Raw genomic sequence first — 23,349 nt, forward strand, 5'->3', positions numbered from 1 at the left:
AAACGCTAACAAACCCCTGAATATAGCAGCCCTATATGATGAAGCCCGTTGAACTGTTTTCCATCACTGAGGGATTTATGCAGGAAAACATTAAAATGCTGATGTTTCTTTTATAATTTTCTGCACAGACACATCCCTCAAGATGTCCTTTCCTTACCAATATTTTGGCAGTTTTAAACTATTACCACTAAACAATCTTCCCAAGTTATAAAAGCAAAACTTTTATTTCATGGATAATTTGTGAAAAATGCAAGTTTCCAAAACACTTATACTGATATGCATACATGCCACATGAGCTAATCAGTGAGGTGTGCATTGACAGTTACCCATGTTACTTTAGTTGAGAAAGTACAGGTTGTGCACAATAAGAGCAATTATGCTAATCCCCACTGCCCAAGCAGGGTGGGGAAGGTATACATCTTGGAACACTTGCCCTTACGGAGGTTACACAGTCAAAACAATACCTGACACCTAGATTAGCAGTTTACTTTTTTTTTTTAAATATTCTCCGGGGATGACTTGGATAGACTATCTGTGGCCAGTGGCAATGTACCTGGGCTGTCCAATACAAAAAGGGCAACAAGCTGGAAAGTAAGTGGATCACAAGGAGAAAAGAAAGGGATGTATGCATGTGCACAGAATACTAAATGTCATATGTTAACCAAAAGTCACACATAACAAACATTTGTGTATTATATTTTATAGGAAAGATTAGCTTTAAATTTTATTAGAAGATTTAAAAACAAATAGGTCAACTTAGTGCTCATGAAACTTATTATTGACAGTCTTAGACTAAGTCCTTCTTTTCCTCCTAGAACAGGTACAGCACAGACAGCAATTTCCCACACCTCACCAATGAGCTTCAGCAATAAAGTAGGGAGATGAAAATATGTCACCTGTCATGTTTGTTCAATATTTGGTATCTAAGTGTTAGCAAGGAAGGGTTTTGGTAATGCAAACACTTTGAATTCTACAGTTGGACTACAACCATAAATTCACTTCACATAGGCCACTGAACAGCCATCAGAAGATGTTTCCATCACTAGTAACAAGAAATGGACTTGAAATTGTGATTTTTAAAAAGGTGAAATGCTCCATATTCTACTTCCAATCCATGATGCCAACCTTCCTCCACCAGAAACATATTTCTAGTAATTTTTTCAGAAACCAGTTCCACCCAGTACAAGAAAAGCAGATCACTACATGCCATGAAGATAAATAAACTCAAACTAATACTGTGTAATATTTTCATGTGAAGCAAAGATCAAGGAAATAATGGAATCAGGTGTCTTCTCACTGTCTGATATCTTTAAAAAAATGATGCAGCAAAGCCTCTTTTGCAGTTATTCTTGTAGCTGGGTTTAGATCTAGTAGCTTATCAAGTAGATCATAAGCTTCATCAGGAACTCTGTCCCATCCTTTCAAATCAGTTGCCTTTTCTGTTATCTTAATTTCCAAGCCATTGTCACCTTCATGACAGTTGTTCTTCAGATGCTGGATTTTTTCCCCAAGTGGCTGGGAAGCAAACTCTACTTTTTTGTCTGTCTCAATTGCCAAAGCAGGCTCATATAAAGAGTTGGTGTGCATATCACTTGTTGATTTAGCACAGCTGCTATTTGTTCCTCTCAGTCTTTCACAGAGTGTTCTTAAATCCTGTGCTGGGACTTCTTTAGTACACAATACTGATTTGCCTATGAGGAAAATACTGTGTTTACTAAGCACTGTTTTAGTACACGTATACAATTGCAAATTTCAGGGTTTGAGACATCTCAAAGGCCATAGCTGTCCTTCATTCAGGTGCCTTCTTTCAAAAATTCCCCCTTTAAAAAAAATGATCATCTCCCATGGTTTCCAGCAAGCTGAGTCCAGCATTCTGTGGCCATGGCCCCACTGAGAACAATGAGAGCTGGTCACCATTTTGAAAGAGGGCAGTTCTACATGAAATTATTTAATACATTATTCTTATCCCCAGCTTAAGAAGTAAAATGGGAAAGTTACCTTTAATACTACAAAAAGTCATGAAATGTAGCTTATACAGAAGATTTCAGTGAGTTTAACTATAAGGGTAGTTTGAAGTATCCATTATTCCAGTATTAAGATCGGGGGGGGGGGGAGACTTCTTAATTAATTGTAACAAAGTAATTAAGCCAATTTAGTGGAAAATTCTCAATTCATTCTGTATTCAAGAGTAAGCGCTGTAATTTTGGGGAGTATATGCAGTATTCCTCATACATAAAGTGGGTAAATCCCTGCTTTAATTGCAAAACCCAGGTCAGTCACAGAATCACTGGCAGTGTTTCCATAACATACTGCATACTCTGTATTTTGGATAACCTACTATGCTAACTACATTTGAAGAAAAGAACTATAAAGAACTCTCATACTTGTTTTTGGATAAGTTATTTGTGAAGTGACATAACTACCTTTTCATATAACTTGAGAGAAATTAGGAACATTAAACATTTTACTGTACTTTTTGTTAGCTTTTGCAATTTTCCTATGTTTAATACTTATAGACTTGGTAGTCATGAGGTTTTTGTGTTGCCATTTTACAGCAGGCTACACAGCTACTGGCCCCATTTAAAAAAAAGAAATCAGAGTGGCATTCTGGAGTTGTAGGTGGTGCTCTTACTTAAACTGAGGCAGGACAGATGGCAAAGCCACCAGTAGCAACACATCACATCATGCACTTCCTGAAAGGTGCGGCTCAGAAACTGACCCATTGTGTGGCTTTGAAAAGCTTTTTCTGTTTGTTTGATCCCAACGTGCATCAAATAGTTAAAAGTAAAGTTTTAACTACTTCTGGTCAGACACACCAACTTTAAGATATTTTAACCAATTTGTCTATTTTAAAACCACTACCTTCAATTAGTAGAAATAAAGAAACATTAAAAACCCAATTCACCTTTCTTTATTTATGCTGTTTTCCATAATTTGCATCTCCCAGTTTGGAGAATGACAATGTTGTCAGTTTCACTTTCAGATATTAAATGATGCAATGCTTGAGTTGTAAACAATGAACGGAAATGTTTACTTGTATAAAAAAAACCCTGTTTCCACTGGAATTTTTTTAATCCCAACTATTTCTAATGGCTTTTTCTTTTAAACAAGCTCATAGTTACAATATCCGTATTTTCAGCCACATTGATTTAAAACTCCAGGGCACTTTCTGCAGGAATAAGGATGTTAGCTCAAATGTTCTAACCAAATTCCTATAGGAGTCATTACGTAGTTGCTGTATGCCATTCCCGAAATTGCCGCATTTCAGTGAAGAGCAATATATAGTTTGTAAGCAGTTTGAGAATTCTTTAGGATGAACAGCACTATATAAATGCAAATTATAAATAGATATTTTTTTCCGTAATTAAAAACTTGCATACCAAATGTTTTAGCAGCCTGAATAGTTTCTCTGGATCCACGAATAGTCATGATTTGTGCCAAAGCAGTTAAATCATCACTTGCTTTGTAAAATGGATACCGTCCACTGAGCAAAGAAAGGAATATGATTCCTGCCGACCACATGTCAATTGCTGCAAGCGAAAGCAAGCTTTTAGTAAAAAAGAACCCACAACTTTATCATCTGGAGTCTAAAAAAACCCACGTGACCAGCAAAGTTTCAAAAGAAATAATGTAATGAATTACCTATTGATTTTGTTGACATGTAATCTACATGGTTAAAGGTGAAGTTAAGTACAGTTTTAGGGCTGGTCTTTACTATTGCTGCAATCAATGCAGCAGTGGTTGATTTAGTGGGTCTAGTGGAGACCCGCTAAATCGACCGCAGAGTGCTCTCTGGTCAACTCTGATCCACCTCTCTGAGAAAAGTAAGGGAAGGTGACCGGAGAGTGTCTGTCAACACAGCACAGTAAAGACACCGGGGTAAGTCAACCTAAGCTACAGTGATCCAACTACATTATTCATGTAGCTGAATAGCGTAACTTAGGTTGATTAACCCTAACAGTAGTGAAGACAAGCCCTTAGTCCCCAATCCTGTAAGCACTTAAGCAAATGCATACCTTTACCCATATGAATAGTCTTCTATGACTTTTATGGAACCACTCTAAGTCTAGTTAGAATTTACTTCAGTGTTTGCAGGATCAAGTCCTTAATCTGATGCTAGTTTTAAGCATGTAATCACAATATGCAGATATAGCTCTAGCCAGTACTAAGCTTTTTTGGTGGTGGTGGTGGGGAAGTTAGGCTGGTGGATTACAATGCTTGCCAATAGCCATTAACTTTAAGTGTTTTAATAATAATACATGCTCTGGAGATTATCTAAAAATTTGCCTAGGGAAAAGGAAGGTTTAAAATATACAGCCAGCACTAATTCCAAATAATTAAATATCTGAAGTAAGTAATTTTCTGTAACAGTTGATTATTATTTAGCAATTCCAAATGGATTTATCATACTGAAGACTTTAACCTGAAATCACCTGACAAAGTAACCATCTTAAATGTAGTAGTTGAGAGTTGTTAATCATTTTCACAGTTTTATGAAGAGTACAAATAGTGCATTGGGGAAAGTTGCCCAAACATGATGGAAACTTTCAGCATTAGAGTTATGAAAATAATTGTCTGTCATTTATTTGAGGGATGGTGGGGAAAAGAAAAGAGGGGTTGAACAGTTCTGTGTGCTTTCGAGAGGAAAAATAACAGCTTTTAACTTTTTTCCAAAAAAAGTTTGTGGTTTGTAGAATGAATTATATAGATCTGAATTTAATTATTTCACTTACAAACACAGCCTCAAGGGTGATCTGAATATGTAAAGTGCTAAATTACCTGAAATTATCAAACTAATAGTTAAACTCTTTAATGAAGAAATAGCTAAACAGATGGAATTATGGGCATACAGATGCAAAATGGTACTTTGCACTTCTGCAGGATCTAACAGAGGATCTCAAAGTTATAATCATTGATGAAGTTAGCATCAGGCCTTTATGGGGTAGTTAAATATTACCCTTACTTTATGGATGGGGAAGCAGAGCCATAGATATTAAAGGTTAGATCTACAAAGGTATTTAAGTGCCTAACTGCCTCTTTAGGCATCTATGTCCATGATTTAGGTGCCTCTAACATTCGCAAAACTGCCACTCCGTTGTTGCCTAATCCTGTAGATGACTCCATTTCCACAGGTCAGCATTTGCAGAGTTAAGGGCTGATGCCACCACTGAATGAACAAACTAATCCAAGCCCTAGCTCAAACCAAGCCATGAAACAGCATTCTCAAAGTAGGCATTCCCCTGCAGGTTGGCACATGCATGTCTGTTTGCTTAAAACACTCTCCTGGGATGAGAAGGACCTGACTTTAAGCAGGAACTTGAACCCAGCTTTCCCTCATCCCAGGTGAGTGCCCTAACCACTAGACAATTGGGTATACAGGTGTGGGGATCTCACCTGTTGAAACTCTGCTCTTTGTATGTATAAATATTCGGAGAGCAATACTGACTATAACCAAATGGCTAGGGCATTCACACTGCATGCAGGAGATCCAGGTTCAAGTCCCTGTCTCAATGAATATTTAATTATTTAATACAAAGTGGAACCGTTCCAATAGGTTAGGCTGGCATGCGTCCGTTTGCTTAGGGCACTCCCCTGGGACGTTGGTTCAAATCCCTGCACTGCCTGACTTGAAGCAGGAACTTGAACCCACAACCCAAATGAGTGTCTTAACTTCCAGGCCATTTGATATTTCAGAAGATGTTTTATTTATTTTTTTGGGGGGGGGGTGCATGAATCGCCTGGGTTTCAGCTGATAGGGCATTGGATACCTAAGTAGCTCACCTGGCTTAGGCACCTAACTCCAGGAGAAGGTTCATTGGTGAGAATACCAGGTGGAGGGAGGTGCCTACCTCTGGCCCTCTCAGTCAGGCACTTAAGGCCCAGATGAATGGGAGTTAGGTGCCTAAATACCACTGAAGATCTGGGCCTAAGGCCCACCCCTGACCTCTGCTTTTTATTCTGGGTTAGCTTAGGTGGCTCCTTACTCAGTTTGCTAGCTTCTGATGATGCTTCCCTTAACTGCCAAACTCTCCTCATCTTGTTTACTAACATATGGCTGAGGATTCCACTAGGCAGCAGGGCACACAGGGGTTAGGTGTTGCAACACTGAGCGGTGCAACACGTAATATCTTTGTGGATCCTGCCCTAAGTGACTTAGGCCACAAAAATAAGTCTGGGAGAACTAGGATTAGGCTGCATATCTCCCAGTCCCATGCTGCAACCTTAAAATTCATTTCTCTCAATGATTTAATCCATGATTTGAGTGTTTGCATTTTTTCTTTTCTTATGTATCATAACTTTCAACTACTCCACTGACTGCTTTTTATTAGTCTCACTTTTCACATAAACACATTCCTTTCCACAGTATTTACATCAGCTATGTGGCTGACAGACTAACCATCATTTTCCCTTTAAACTATTAGACTATAGCGGTCTTTATCTTCAGAATTTTTTTAACTAGAAAAGGGGTGTGTGCCGGCAATCTAGTACAAGTATACATCTCAATAAGAAAAAAGGAAAACTTTATGGAGTCTGAACCCTGACTTTTCTATCCAGGAGTAAGAGTTTGGGGGATTGGAGGAACCTGTTCAGAAGCAATCTTGATTACTCAAATATATATATATTATTAAGTCTGTTCATCTCACATCCATTGATTTCTGGATGCCTGCACAGATCAAGTAGTCAATATCAGCTTTTCCTGTGGTCTTTTAAGAATGTTTGCAGACATACTGTGTTAATTATACTTGCTCTGAAAGCACATTGTTTGATTGAATCTCTCTTTAAAAGCATCTGAAGTACAAAGGGGGGGGGGCACTTCAGAACATTTAAACTGATACAAAGCCAAAAAGTTGGAAAAAGCTGAAAGTTCTGTCTTTTTAAAAACACAAACTCTACTGAACTGCCACATATGGCTCTCTGCCTTAAATGAATTAAGATGTATTCAAGTTTCAAACATTTTAAAAACATTCCTAACTTGTTCTTCAGCCTGAGTAATGAACACTTTAATAAAAAAACAACAACAAAAAAAACCGAAATGCTTGAACAATGTTAGAAAGGCCAATAAAATGAATTCCACATGTAAACAGAAAAGGAGTTAATAGAATCAGAGAAAGTAATATGCACAAATGGGGAAGACCCAAGTATAGAAGAGTCACTAATTTCAGTCTGATGAATACTACCTGTAGTCTGAGTAGGGCACTTAGTTAACACCTCTGGTGCTCTGAATCCTGGTGTACCTGCCCTAGGTGCAACTTGCTGACGTCTTGTAATAAAAAAGAAAAGCGCATTTAAAGTGTAATAGGAAACATAATTCATAATGTTTCTAGTTACAATAGACTTTTAAAACCATTTCTAACATATGCTTCCATGAGACATGTCAACATTGTGGTATGTTCCAGTATTAACATTTTAAACTGGCAATATTGTGTTGAATACACACAATATTTAGGGTGAGAGAATAGTACACAAATAAATTGCATACTTCCATCATGATGTTTTCAGTTCCATTCAGCTGCAGCATGATTTCTATTAAGGGCTGGCTTACACGGGGACACTCAGAAAAGCTAAGATGAATTAACTTCACGCTTTTAGTTAAAGCACATGGCTTAAAGCCACTTTACTTTTTGAATGAAAGCATCCGCACAGGGGTGTGAAGTTAAAGCACATATAAACATTTAGTTAGTTCATCTTAAACTTTGAGTGTCACTATCTGTCTGGCCTGCAGGGGTTAGGTTTGTTTTCTGAATTAGTAACTTCAACCCCCCATGTTCCATACTCAGTAAAAATGGCACATCTGACTAACAAGATTGATGTGACTGTATTTTGACAATCATTTAGACCAGCAAGTAAGGGATCATATAGTATTTTGGAAACCACACCCAGTAAACAGAACTTTCTCATTAATGCAAAGAATTGCTGAAATAACCCACATCCCTGATGGAGGAATGGCTCATCTGAATGGAAGTTAACTCCACATATGGGATGGATTTGAACTGCAATGCCAAATTGTTTGGCCAGTCTGACTATTAAGGCGTGTACATGATAAATGTCCTTACAACTTACTTACACATGTCTAGAGGGAAAAAAAGGTAAAACCTAACTTCCCTCCTGATCTTAAGCTTCAAGACAAATTTACAGTTTTCCTTTTAGCGATGAACAACCAAATGTGCAGAAAACAGTATGTTAAAGGGCACCAAAATGCCTTATAAATACTAGAACTTATTGAAATTTCAAATGAAGTGACAATTTCAGATGTGGTATTGCTATTTTTGAAACCATTCACATAGTGTAAGTTTCCAGATACAAGTTAAATTTGTTTAACAAAAAAGTGTCCTCTTATTTACTTGCCAAGATCTGAGTTCATGGTTCTATATTTCCCTTGCACAGCATTTGAAGACTACTCAGAGTTCTTGTAGGTGCCTAGAAATATCTACAATAAATGGAAGACATGACAGATTCTTGCAAGAGAAATATGGAAACCCTGAATTCAAGTCTTGACTGCTTAGCTAAGTAGTGCCTAAATTTTTCAAATCTTTGGTTTTAAGATGTAAAGTTTTCATAAACAAAGAAGTTAAATAATTCTATACTTTAAGGTTTTTGGGTTTTTTTAACAGCATTTCAGTTCCTTTTTAAATAAATGTCCCTGGAAGAGTCAAACCATATGGTCTGGCCTACACTTAAGTTTTGCTGGCATAGCTATGTCTGTTAGGGATGTGAAAAGTCATAGTGCTAACAGACATAGGCTTTGCTGGAATAGCTTAGTGCAGACGCAATTCTTGCAAGAAAAAAAATCTTCCTGGTTTAGCTTATTGCGTTTGGGGAACCGGTTTAATCTATACTGCCGAAACTCTCTTGCTGGTATAATCATAGAATTGTAGAACTGGAAGGGCCCTCAAGAAGTCATCAAGCACCGAGGCAGGATCAAGTAAACTCAGACTATCCCTGATAGGTGTTTGTCCAACGTGTTGTTAAAAACCTCCAATTATGGGGATTACACAACCTCCCTTGGAAGCCTATTCTGGAGCTTTACTACCTTTAAGAGTTAGAAAGCGTTTCCTAATATCTAAACTAAATCTCCCTTGCTTCAGATTAAGCCCATTACTTCCTTCTTGTCCTACACTGATGGACATGAAGAACAACTTGTCACAGGCCTCTTTATAACAGACCTTACCATATTTGAAGACTTATCAGATCCCCAATTCATTTTTTTTCCTCAAGACCTTTTAACCTTTCCTCATAGGTCAGATTTTCTAAATCTTATTTTTGTTCCTCTCCTCTGGACTCTCTCCAATTCATCCACATCTTTCTTAAAATGTGTCCAGAATTGGACACAGTTCTCCAGCTGAGGTATAAAGTAGAGTGGACAATTACCTCCCATGATTCTCAAACACTCTTTAAAACATCCCAGAATGATATTAGCCTTTTTCACAACTGTATCACATTGTTGGCTCATCTGCAATTTTTGATCTACTATAACCCCCAGATCCTTTTCAGCAGCAGTACCACCTAGCCAATTATTCCCTATTTTGTAGTTGTGCATTTGATTTCTCCTTCCTAAGTGAAGTACTCTGCACTTGCCTCTATTGAATGTCATCTTGTTGATTTCAGACTAATTCTCCAGTTTATCAAGGTTGTTTTGCATCTAATCCTGTCCTCCCAAGTGCTTGCAAAACCTCTAAATTTGGTGTCATCCACAAATTTTATAAGTGGACTCTCCACTCCATTATCCAAGTCATCAATGAAAATATTGACTAGTACCAGACCCAGGACTGATCCCACTAGATACACCCTCCCAGTATAACACCTATCCATTGATAACTATTCTGATAACCAGTTGTGCAGTTATTTCATCTAGACCACATTTCCCTAGCTTGCTTGTGAGAATGCCATGTGGGATCAAAAGCCTTACGAAAATCAAGGTATCACATTTCCTGCCTCTGCCCCTGCTCCCCCCCAGCCAGTAACCCATTCAAAGAAGGAAATTAGTTTGGCTTGACAGGATTTGTTCTTGACAAATCCATCACGGCTATTCCTTATAACCCTGTTATCCTCTAGGTGTCTATAAATTGATTGTTTAATAATTTCTTCCAGTATCTTTCCAGGTATCCAAGTTAGGCTGACTGGCCCATAATTTCCTGTGTCCTCTTTGTTAACCCTTTTTAGCAAAGACTGGAGCAAAATAGGCATCAAACACTTCAGCCTTCTTGATGTTACCCATTTATAAGCATTCCTTCCCTGCTATAGTGATCTACGCTTTCCTTACAAACTGTTTCTCCATTGGGAAGGGTAACTGCTGTGGGGTGTGTGTGTGTAGAGATAGAGAGAGCGCTCTCTGTATATCAGTGGTTCCCAAACTGGGGTTCATGAACCCCTGGGGGTTTGCAAAAATGTTACAAGAGATTCTCAGGAAAAAATTCCCTAATGATGGACAGAGCTGTCCCTAGCAATAGCATGGGGCCAGCAGCCCAGAGCTCCTGGACTTCCAAAAGCTAAGCAGATCAAAGCAAGCATATCTAAATCTCCTCAGTGTGATAAACTTCAAGACTCCTTGTAAGAAATGGAAAGGGAGGTGGATGTTTTTTGCTGTTTTTAAAATTAAATAGGCAGCTAGTATAGTTTTAAAAATTATGAAGAACAAGTTTAAGATTTGTTGTAACGTGCGTTGTTTGCCTGGACTGCTTAAGATCTGAATGCTTGTGTAGGAGGAACTCTTTGAGTTGGCTTCTTAAATTCCTTCATGCTGTTTCATGTCTGATACTCCTTGATGAAACATAGGAGTCTTGTCTTACAACAGGCTAATTCATAATGATACAAGCTATGAAAGTGAGATCTTGGAAGAGTGTTGCTGTTTTCATACTGTAGTAATACTGCAATGATTAATGATCAATAATTAATAATAGTGTGTGATAAGCATGTCATAAAAACAAATTTTATATTTCCAAGATCAATGCTTTTATAATGTATACTCTGGTAAAGGAGAGAATCCCTGGAAATATTCATTTTTAGGAGGGGGTTCACAAGACTTGACATTTTAGTGAAAGGGGTTCATAGGTTGTTTAAAGTTTGGGAACCACTACTATATACGTATCTAGATGTATATATCTCTGTGTGTGGGTGTGTAGATATCTATATCTATCGGGAAACCCATCTAGGTGTAAATAAGGCCTGTCACAAACCCATTTCAGGATTTTAATGAAGAGAATTGTTAAGCTATTTTACCTTACTGAAATTAAAAAGCCCCCCACACCTTAAAGAAACTGTCTTTACACACTAACATCCAAAGGAGAAAACGCTTTCAATGTCAAACTATTTTAACTACAAATAATTGCATTTATCTGCAATGAGAAAGTTAGTTAGTACTATATGAAATCCATGATCTTTGTCAGGTTAGAATACACATTGTGTTCTAATGCTTATAACTTGAATAGGTCTAATGCTATCTTTCACTTACTAAATCAACTGTCCCGTGATGTCAAGCAATGTTAGAAGCTTAGATTTACTGAAGTTGATTTTACAAAATCATCAAAGCAAATTACCTTGAAAGGCAAACACTGCAAACTCTATCTGTTGCATAACAGTCACAGGTCAAGATAGCTGGGCAACTGTTGGTGGCTTTCTTGGCTACACCATTGTTCACTGCTTTTGTAGAAATAATCTTCTTCTTTGTTGCTAATTTTCTAGATGCAACATCCATCACCTTTGATTGCTTTATGAGCTGTAATACAGATGTTATATGTTCTAAATCAGGGGTGGGTAAACTTTTTGGCCTGAGGGCCACATTGGGGTGTGAAACTGTATGGCAGGCTGGGTAGGAAAGGCTGTGCCTCCCTATACAGCCTGGCTCTCACCCCCTATTTGTCCCCTCCCACTTCCTGCCCCCTGACTGTCCCACTCAGAACCCCCACCCCTATCCAAACCGCCCCCACGCCCCTGTTCCACACCCCCTGATGGCCCCAGAACCTCTGCCCCCTGTTCCCTGTCTGCTGACTGCCCCCTGGGACCCCCTACCCAACCCCCTGCCACCCCCCTATCAGAGTGGCAGGAGCTCGCAGCCTCACCGCCCATGTGGTGGTGTAGCTGCATGGGAGAGGGAACAGTGGGGGAGGGGCCAGGGGCGAGCCTCCTAGGCCAGGAGCTCTGGGGCCAGACAGGATGGTCCCACAGGCCAGATGTGGCCCCCCAGGCTGTAGTTTGCCCACCTCTTTTCTAAATATTTTCAAACATTTAAACGCTACTTCCATTTTGCTTCACTCTTCCCCTTCCATTAAAGTGTTTGAAAGAACTAACAAAAACGTTACCAGTTTTAAAAGAGGAGACCACCAGTCCTATTTACTGATATCTCAATGGCTAATAAAAGTACCAAGGGATTTAAGATTTGTATAGTGGTGGTTTTCCTGGAAAATTAGACATTTTTCAGTGACTACTACTAATTCATATCCACAATATATTCATAAGTACTTTGAAATTACAGTAACATTGTGTTTACCAGTATAATGTAATTTAGTTATTGGCTAGGGTTTTGTCTTTTTCTCTTTAATAAAGAGACTTGCTGTAAAAATGGGAATCGAAAAACACTAAGACGTGGAGTTAGATGCTAGTATTTGGCAACATTATTTCAAAGCCTAAACTGCCCAGTTAAAATATCACTGTTAGCCAAACCCTCTGCTTTAGTTCATAGTTAGGGTTTTTCTTGCTAATGTCTAGTTTTTCACTAGACGTCATGCCCAGATTATAAACAGTGTAGTAAAAATGTTTATTACAAACGTAGTCTGTTTTCTCTGTAGCCTTATCAACTGCAGAATACAAAAGCAAGTTTTTGGAATAATTTCTAAACTACACAGATAGAAAAAGATTAATTACTATATAAACAAAATCAGGTGGGGCAACAACTAGACCATAACAGTAACTGTCACTCAAACAGCTTGGAAAAAAATCACTTAAGTCTTTAGTAAATGTAAGACTTTGCTAAAATGCCAATTCTGTTCAATAACTTTTTGTGCCACAACAAATCACAAATAGTAGTTAGGGATATCTAGTACTGAAACACAAATAAGTTCAACTATTTAAATGTATAATTGATTGTGTTCCTGGTGAGCAGTATTGCTTACTTTTATTGTAGGGCTCTCCTGGTATGTGGAGCTATGAATATTAAAATTTCTCTCTCCAAAGACAGAGCGCTGGACAGAATGGTGCACAGACCCCTCCTACAATAGCAAAAAAGGACAATAAGAATTCAATCTGTAACACTGTCAGCTGTAATCTGACAGTATTTAAAAGTGTGATGTGACATAAGGCAAAAACAGCTGCATACAAGTCACTTTCAGGCACCAGCTTACTGTGTATGAAGAAAACAGTCTAGACAAACCCATAAACATGCTTACAAAAAAAAAATCGCGCTCCAGAAATATGCCAATACACCCTGAAATATACACGTACAGCAGTTGTATTTTGATGTGTAATTAAAATGGAGATGAGAAACTTTCTGTGGGGAGGGAAGCCATGATATGTATTGCTAAAATGTTAACTCCTTTTTACATAAGGAGATTCAGGGGCTCACCAAACATTACTGCATTTTACACAGCATGCAACATTACATAAGAATCCACTATTTTCATTTTTAGATATAGTAGACATTGAATGTGAAGTAATGTTCCAAGCCAACGTAGTTATTCAGAAACTAGTTCCATTTTCACAAACAGTTTAACTCTAACAAAACTTTTCCAACATGTTGCATAAGTGCACACACAGTAAGATTTGGAATTGGACACTGACAAATTGTTTTAGTATTACATCTCCCCCTGTTGGATGAAGTAATACATTAAATAAACTCCTGCAGCAATATTAGTGAAAAAGACTCAGAACCTTTCCTTTTCCTTGTTTGTTCTGCATTTGTGAGCAGCACCATTTAACAGATGTTTTTGAGGCTGACTGTTGAGCTATCTGTCTAGATGCTGTACCATTGACAGAAACCCTGTTTCCCAAGGTTAGGTGAGGCTTATTTTGTGAGCAACTTTCCTGTTGGCTTTCAGATTGGACAACTCTGAGTAGTTCTATTTTCGTATCAGGGGTTCCTTGTGCCAAACCAAAATCTACTAGGGCATACCTGAAAGACACAAATTTAAAAAGACAATTTAAGAAAATTATACTATACTTAAAAAACAAAGCAAACAAAAAAACAGTTCCTTAGAACAGAAGCTAAGGTATACATTGGCATTCAACACACAGGGTTTGAAAATTTAGCTGACCCCTCTTACCTAGATGATTTAAACATATTAGCCAGGTGAAATAGTTGTTCCACCATATCCACTGCAATTTAAAGAACAGTTATATGCTGTAACCGTAATAATCAATTTTCTATCTAATAAATGTTTTAAAAATGTATCTCATTCTTAGGGCTGGTCAAATATAAAAAAATTATCCAATACAGTTTGACAAACACCAGTGAATAAACACTGAATACTAATCAATAAGCCTTGCTTACTATATTGTTATAGATACTTTCACTTGTATTGTTTCCCTGAGTTGTTTTCAGTGTCAAATTCCCCCCCCCCATCCCTTATCTTACCTTTACCTTCGCCCTATATTTTGTCATTTTTCCCACTGAAATTTCATACACACTCTCACACACACATGCTCTGGGCTTGAAAATGTTACTTGCTATTTAATAGCCAGAGGACTAAACCTGAGTGCCCTTAGCCAGTAATGTCCACTATCTTTCCTAAGTCTGGAGCTATGTCCAAACAAGAAGTCAATCCCCACTTTGTGCCTGTACCAAGCTCCTAAAAAATGGGACGGTGCTGGAATTTCTACCAGGGTGCTGCTTGGGGACTCATTTTCCATACCAGCTTCTAGCTAGTACATATCTGATACATTTAAAGCCACCATCTATCCCACACTGGATGCTGGAAAGGAGACTGAACAGTCTCTCTATTCCCCACATCTCATTCTCTAAGACTGGGTGGGTCTTTGCTACATTAACCTTTCCCCAGCCTTCAGAAGATCTGTGTGGAGTCTTTGCTACTTGATCCTTCAGCTTTCTGGCTGCTACCAGAGGGGTTTACAACCTCACCCATCAGTCTCACCTTTAGAATCCATTTCCCTAGTCAATAACTCCAGTGCCTGCCTCCACTATTGTACAGAACTACCTCAGACAACAGCTGAGTGAATCTTACTTGATTCTTATCAATTTCACTGCTGTCCAAAGGGATCCCAATAGTAACAGTGAAAACAGACAAGACCTATTAGTTTTCACAATGCTGAAGTCTGGCAACCTCTCAGCAGCACCATTGGAGCTGGCTGCAGACTTCAGAAGATACGACTGCATGAGTTTACACTTGATTCACATCGGAAAGTTTTTTTTTTTCTTGGCAATGATGAGTGTGATGGGGTGGACTATGTGCAGAGGTCCCCTGCTGGAGGCCTCAGGGTCCTGCCACACTTATCCCAGGAAAGGAGCAGTGGAGAGGTCTTCCAAGCAGTCTGGAGTGGCTGCAGGGGGGAAGCAATCAATCAAGGCCCAGGAGGGCACTATTAAAAGGATCTACAGAGACAGGGCAGTTGCTGCTTAGAGCTGGAGAAGAAAGGACTGCAAGCCTGGCTGACTGAGGGAACTGCAGCACAACGGACAGCTACATAGGGACAGGAACTGGGGGAGCGAGAGGCTCCTGGCTGGCTGCTAGGACTGAGCCAAAGAGAGTCTGCTAGCTGGGACCAGGAGAGCAGTGAAGGCGCTTTTGGCTGGCTGCAGGGACTGAGCCTGGGGCAGTTGCAGGAAGACTGTCTCCGGGGAGGAGGCCCTAGAGATATGGCCCCATACCAGGGGTAGACTGGTTTAAAGACTGTGGACACCCCCAACCAAAGCAGGTGCTTGTGAGAGGTGGGTGCTGACCCCAATACATTGAGAACTACAACTTTTTTTTAATTGAAGACTTTTTGGTTCCACAAAAGCTGGTGGCACATACATACATAAATGCTTATTACTTGCCATGGGAAAGTCATTCTGAGTCACTATTTCGTTTCATGCATGCAACAGTTGACTCATCAGATCTCCTAAAACACTCTTCAGAAATAATAGAATGCTTTTCTAAAATGATTCTAGCAGAGTAAACAAGCAATATGGTAGAAATTCATGTTCTGAGAGTTAAGAAAATTACTTGCACCAATCTACACGTCTACAAATTCTGTGGAAGACAGTTTTCCCTATCAAGTTTTACCTTATTCTTGTATGGACTGTAGTGAAATATTTACCAAGCCATGAGGATATAGCTACTCACTGACAGGCAGGCAACTATTAACTCCTTGCAAAAGGTGGACAGTATCACACTAGCTACCTTTAAGTTAGTTACTTGCAGACAAAAGATAATTAATACAACCTGACCTAGTTTTAGGAATAGCTAATCTGTAGAAAAGCTACATAGTGGAAGACAAAAAGAAAACATCAACTTTCTTGCTATGCACACTTGAGGTGTGCTGCAAGACACAAACAGGTTAACACATGCATTCTTTGAAAACCTATGCAGTACACAAATAAAGGTCAGTATTAACTATGTTAAAGTAAACAGTGATTTTATTCAGTTTAATCTTATTGAACATGCAACAATTTTACTAGTTTTACTCAGAGTTTAAATTAATTTTTTTAAAAGTATTTGCCATTTTGTGATCCAAAATTCTTTCATGCTTACTATATTATTTCTTCTTTCCCACCCTGACCAAGTCCCTAAACTCTAAATAAGAATTTTTTTATATATATATATTTAGTTCTACTGCTTAAGCACATATTGTATAGCTGGAAGGAAAAACCCAGAAACTTAATTTACTATGTTCTGTCAAGGCACACGTTCCTAAATGAGATCATCGTAAAAGTCATGTGTAGACTTACTCTTTCAGCTGCCTGTTGTACAGGAAGTTACTGGGCTTGACATCACGGTGAACAATACCAAAGTGATGAATGCGCCTCAATGCTTTAAACAGATTAAACATGTATTCTCGTACTTCTTCAAAAGAGAGAGAGTTCAAAATGTCCTGAAAGATTATTTGAATGTTGTAATTTTGCAACTCTTTATAATTAAGTATTTTACTGCTTATATAAAAAGAAGGGTGGGACTCACCAAAAAGGATTCATGTTCCAGATATGGCATAACGATAACTACATGATCATTTTTTCTAAAGCAATATCTAACTCCCATAACGTTATCCTGCCCCCTAAAGGAAAAACAAAGTACTATCTTGAAACAACAAACAGAAAATAGGTTATTTCACCTGGCTCCCACAGAAAACTTCAGCAATGCTTTTTCTATTAATACACAAATTCCACACTGCCAGCAACCTATCAGCATGTACTCTGAACACAATCCCCTCATTACTTTTCTCAAAGTGTTTCATTCTTCAATTTGCAATGAAGGGCTCTCCAGACCATTGGTGTGTCATGGCCCACTTTTAGGGCTTGAGTCTGCTCCCATGGATTTGCATGATCCAGGATTGAGCCCTTTGAGAGCAACTGGCTTAATCTCAGGAAAGAGCTATTCCAACCATCTGCCTTGGAAGCAGCAAATATCATCAAAGCACCTCCATTCCTAAACCAGTGAAGAGAATTCAGTGCCACTGGCCAGTACTTTCAGATGTACTAGAGAGGATTCTATCACAGCTATTTCCTACCTAAACCATGTTTGATAGCATATGTATACTGTGTAACTCCTAGAACTTTTTACTAGCAAATACAAAGTTAGCTGCAAATAAAGCAACATGAGCATTATAGCGAACATGATCCATTTATGGTATGCCCTTGCTATAAAGAGTTATTGATTTTTTTTTTCTTGTGGTCAAAACTCCAGCAAAATGCAAGTAGTACCAAAACTAAAAAGTAACTAGACAAACAACTTAGTTTTAAATGACATTTAAATTCAGTTATGACATCTTTAATTCCTTTTGCTTAAAAAAGTGTCTTGTTTAACCTACCCTGCTATTGTAAGGCACTGAAGTTCAGCAGCAATTCGTAGAGGATGACTAGTTGGAATTAGGTGTTTCAAAGCCATTTTTTCCTCACATCCTGCTTGTTGCTGGGCTGTGGCCAAATAAACTGAACTAAAAGTACCTGTAAGAAAGTATGAAGCCTATGTTTAACCTCTTTGGATTAGCTGCGTTAAAGTATTTCATGTTACTGATCTGACTGCTGCACTTGTGGTGAAAGAGAATCTATCTGAGTCAAGTTAAGTTTGTGACACAAAACAATAGGTTTTCAAGTCAAGGCTAAAGCATGAGGAAAACCTTTAAAAAGTGGTTTTAGTACAGAAAGCCACTTAAGTACTTCAAGGTTATCAATAAACAAATTTTTAAGAAAATTAGCCATTAGTGTCCAGAAATTGGGAAGTACAAAATAAGTAACATTTCTTATTAATAGACCATAAAATATAATTTAAAGTAATTACAACCACAAATGTTTGACCAGTATGCAAGCATAACAAGTCTATGGTTGCATATACAGATCACAGTTGCCAGCAAGAATCAACCTCAATACTATCAGCAACAAAAACACAGAACCCTCCACTTGAGATAAAGGAATAATATCAATAACTATTAATAAGTAGCAAGACCTTTGCCTTGTTGGGGAGAGAAACTGAAGGGAGGATATGACCCCACACCCTAAGTTAGTGCAAGTAGAAACACATCTTTACACATAAGCTTTCGGTATTGCCAGTGTCACAAATGTCACTTTTTAGCAACATATTCATTTCGATCAACAGGGTTAGAAACACTAGTTGTAAATGAGAACCTTATTTAATGACACTTTGTTTGTTCATGACAAGAAGCATTCCATGCTCTTGAATTTTCAGATTGCTGTTCCGAACTAAATATGTAGCTTTCTTTTAAATTTAGTCGGTAAAGCTACTAAGTTTTTAAACATTTAGCAAGCTATCACAAGTATTACAATCAAATAGCTGTTTAAAAAAATTAAACCTCTACTTTCTAGACTTTTGAAGAGAAGTCAAAACATCAATAGTGAAAAACTTTCAAAGATCATGTGGGTAAAATTTTCAAAAATGTGTAGGCTCCCATTCTGCAAATATTTATACATATGCTTATTTTTATTGCCCTGATCAATCCCATTGATTTCAATGGGATTACTCATAGTAAAGTTAAGCATATGCATGATCACAGAATTGCAGCCTATGTCCCATTGTCAAATTTTGAAAATTTTACTGTGTGCCTAGTTTGAGCCCATATATTAAAAATATCTTGGCAATAATCATCCATTCTCCTCTCTTAGCCCCACCCACAGGGTTTAATATTGGAAAAGCAGAGACTACTTTGCTGGTAGTGAAATGTCTCACCAGAGTATAATTGTACATTTAGAATGTACACTTTACAGACAAATATAGGTGGATTAAATCTTGCATAGACATGTTTGGCTAGATCTACTCCAAGAGCTGCAGCAACCTATGGCAGTTTAAAGTGTATGTGATTTAAACATCTTGTTTTGATTTAGACCAGTCTACTTTGGTAAGAGCAGGGGTTCTCAAACTGGGGGTTGGGACCACTCAGGGGGTTGGGAGGTTATTATATGGCTGATCACAAGCTGTCAGCCTCCACCCCAAACCCTGTGCTTTGCCTCCAGCATTTATCATGGTGTTTAAATATATAAAAATGTGAAAGGGGTCACCAATACAAAAGTTTGAGAACCACTGGGTAACAGGTTTCAAGAATCTGGCAGGAAAATCTCTTTGGAAAAACTTATCTACCAGCATTTGTACTTGCAACTAAATATTAGAACGCCCATTTATTTCTAACAATACTAAAAAGCAATCCATAAAATGGCTCTCATACTAGAATTTGCCAATATTGGACTTCATTATATAGTTTTATACTCTTAAAATGTGTATTTCTCAGGTACATGAAAATTCAAGCAAATAAATACACATTTACCTTCTCCAATTTTTTCCTTAATTTTGAACACCTTTACAAGCTGTGGCACTGCTTCATAAAGTTTTTCAATATCTTTTTTTACTCCTGTTGAGGAAATAAAGGAAAACAGAAAATATTTTGCTTGGTCTTAGTTTACTAGTTAAATTTCAGGACATATTAGACTTTAATTCATATAAATGAGGGCGAAATTACATAAAAAGTAGTATAAAACAAACCAAGGCTCTCGTCCTACAAAGACATACGCAGGCAGATTTGGATAATACTCATGTGTGTAAAGTTAAATGTGAGCACGCTTGCAGGTTTAGTGCCCAAGACTGCAAAAGAGTAGTAAAGACTATTCCAATTAGCATGGTGCAAGGCACCTGAGGCATTCACATAAAAATATTGTACTGTAAATGGTCAAAGAATGTACAGTTTAAGACAGAGGTGGGCAAACTATGGCCAGTGGGCCACATCCGGCCCATGGGACCGTCCTGCCCACCTCTTGAGCTCCTGGCCGGGGAGGCTAGCCCCCAGCCCCTCCCGCGCTGTCCCCCTTCCCCACAGCTACACCGCCCTGCAGGCAGTGCAGCTGGCTCCGTCCAGGCAGCGGGGCTGCGAGCTCCTGCCGCTCTGAGCAGCATGGTAAGGGGGCGGCAGCGGGAGTTCCGGGGGGCAGTCAGGGGACGGGGGCAGTTGGATGGGGTGGAGGTTCTGGGGCAGTCAGGGGTCAGGGAAAACGGTGGGTTGGATAGGGTGTGGGAGTCCCAGGGGGCCTGTCAGGGGGCAGGGGTGTGGATTGGGGGAGGGCAGTCTGGGGACAGGGAGCAGGGGGGGTTGGATAGGGGGTGGGAGTCCCAGGGAACCTGTAAGGGTGTGGATAGGGGTCGGGACAGGGAGCAGGGGAGGTTGGGTCCCGGGGCAGTCAGGGGACAAGGGGTGGGGTTGGATGGGTCAGAGGTTCTGAGGGGGTCAGTCAGGGGGGTTGAAGGGGGCAAATAGGGGGCAGGGGCCAGGCTGTTTGGGGGGCACAGCCTTCCCTACCCAGCCCTCCATACAGTTTCGCACCCTGATGTGGCCCTCTGGCCAAAAAGTTTGCCCACTCTTGGTTTAAGAGGCAATCTGCAAAGAGTTTAACTTTTTTGGCTTGAGACTCATGATACATGAATATCCACCTTTTTGCTTTATTTATTTTTTTTGGTCCATACCTCTATTGATTAAATTTGGTGTCTCTGATCCACCTTCATGGGAAAACCCAATTGAGAGGGGCATTAAACTCTGCCACTCCTGACATAACTGCTAACTGAATGCAAACAGTATTGCCCCATCTATCATGCTCTATAATTTATATGCTGCTACAATGTTTTGTTTTAAAACTCATAAATTGTTGCCACTCAGCATGGCGTGGCAAACGCTAAAAATGAATCTGATCTCTGATTATTGTTCAGAGACTAACATACACATGGAGTTAGTAATGTCACCATTTCATAGAAGACATATCTACACTGGCTGCTGAGAAATGGATATGTAAGAGGTAAACTTCAAAGAATAAAAGACAAAAGGGTTTAAAAAGGAAAGTATTAGGAAGACAAACTTGTGTTATCATTGGAGGTCTGTTAAAAATATTCAAAAAACCCTCGATTATATTTAAATTGTTGCATTTTATACTACAATCACTAGATGGCATAGAAAGGATACTGCATTCTTATTGGAAAACTAAGGAATTTCACTCAAAGGATGAGCCTGTGTTACTTTAGAAAAGTATTTATTAGAGGACTCATGAATGCCTTCTAAAACACACTTCTTTTGAAATTTAGAGAAATTCTAATTTATGCTGTTTTATTAGATGTTCTAACTACTGTCATGCAACAATAAACCATTATGCTACTGCCAAAATACTATAAAGCCTTAGAACACAGAGCATATGAAAATATACACAAGGCAAGTTGCATTTAAAGTTGAAATATTTTACAATGGTGGGGCTCAAATAGTGTCACCCTTTATCAACTTATGTAACACTAGTGTTTGACTCTTAAGTCCATATTTAGACACCTAGCTTGATATTTCAAAGTCATGAGAACCAAAGTCATTGGCCTATACTTTTATGGAGTTTGTGGCTAATTACTGCAGCAAGGGTAAAATGTTCCTGCAATAGATGTTTTCAAGAATGGTTTGTATTGTTTTCACATAATAATAATAAATAATGTAGTATTTCATAGGAGCTAAACTCATATGTATTATACATTCTAAAAAGGGAGAGGGAAAATCATTCCCAAATTAACACATATAATAGCAAAACGTTTAAACTAGGATTATATATTATACAAAGAAGCATAGTAAGCACTGATGTAACAAATATCATGAACAATGAAAATCAATTTATAAAGTCATAATACCAGAAAGATTACAATAGGCATGTACTCTGTATGTATATGTATTCCCAAACCCACACATTAGCCCAAGTGAACAAATTTCACTGCTGCAACATCAACAGAAGACTGAAATGTGACTCTTGAATCCTTTCCCTGCTTTCAAGAACCTGAAAACAGATGTCAGAAGTCCCCATTAGAGTTTTAAAATAATTTTTAGTTGAAAGTTAATTACAAAAAACTATACATATTAAACTGCTGAAGGCTACTGCGCCCACACTATGTATTTCACCTCATCATTCTTCCTCATCTTTCTCCCACTGCCAAGTCTTTCCCCTCTTTTAAAATATCCTCATTAACAGTGGTTACCCATCCAGCCTTTCCAAGCTTGTATCCACACTGCAAAAATAAAATTCATGTTAGTTTTTTTTTTTTAAAAAAACTTTAAAAAAAAAAACCCCGAACTCCTAACATTTAAGTCACTGCCATTGGTTGGTACTGGGCAGGCAAAAGTGCAGCAGATCTTTTTTAGAAGAAAAAGACTATCATTTTCACCCTATAATACTTGTTTTGAAGTGTTTCAGTGACTAAGTGTAGAGTATACTCCTGGAGAAATTCTGTCACTGCGCATGCACAGAATTCATGTCTACCACCGATTTCTTTGCTTCCCCACAGAAAAATTACTTCTGACGGGAAAGCAAAGGGAAGCTGCAAGAGCGGTTATGCGCCCCTTCCTGGCAGCACAGGAAAGTTGGCTCAGGTGCCCAGAGCAGCCGACAGAGACGTAAATCACCAGCAGTAAGCGGGAGCTGGGCAGTCATGCAAGCGAAAGACACCCTCTATCCCTCACTCACTATTGCAGCACACTTGGTGTGGAGGGGCAGAGTTTCAGGGTGTTTCTGAGGAGGTAGGCATGAGGCAGGCTCTGTCTCCTCAGGCAGGTGTAAAAGTTTTAAGGCTCCTTCACATTGCCAGAGGGGTGTAAAGGACGGTATGGCCTTATAAATGCTTATGGTGCTTTTGTGGTTAAAACTGGTCTAAATTTTTGGACTGAAAAAATTTCCTATACAAGTGTGCTCCATAA

General features: G+C 38.7%; 1 protein-coding gene across 1 annotated transcript in view; it reads right to left on the minus strand.

Moving 5' to 3' along the window:
- Positions 1–238: 238 nt before the first annotated feature.
- CDC7 (cell division cycle 7) overlaps positions 239–23,349 on the minus strand; it is a 29,943-nt gene continuing 6,832 nt past the window's right edge. Inside the window, exons 2-11 of the mRNA XM_073357094.1 lie at positions 19,918–20,001; positions 17,953–18,088; positions 17,106–17,199; positions 16,877–17,019; positions 13,861–14,101; positions 13,107–13,202; positions 11,535–11,713; positions 7,179–7,261; positions 3,381–3,530; positions 239–1,691 (exon numbers count right to left, since the gene is read on the minus strand). Of these exons, the coding sequence (XP_073213195.1) occupies positions 1,294–1,691; positions 3,381–3,530; positions 7,179–7,261; positions 11,535–11,713; positions 13,107–13,202; positions 13,861–14,101; positions 16,877–17,019; positions 17,106–17,199; positions 17,953–18,088; positions 19,918–20,001 (1,604 nt within the window). The 3' untranslated portion in view covers positions 239–1,293. The remainder of the gene's footprint in view (positions 1,692–3,380; positions 3,531–7,178; positions 7,262–11,534; positions 11,714–13,106; positions 13,203–13,860; positions 14,102–16,876; positions 17,020–17,105; positions 17,200–17,952; positions 18,089–19,917; positions 20,002–23,349) is intronic.

Source organism: Lepidochelys kempii, chromosome 8 (assembly GCF_965140265.1).
Source record: "Lepidochelys kempii isolate rLepKem1 chromosome 8, rLepKem1.hap2, whole genome shotgun sequence".
NCBI lineage: Eukaryota > Metazoa > Chordata > Testudines > Cheloniidae > Lepidochelys > Lepidochelys kempii.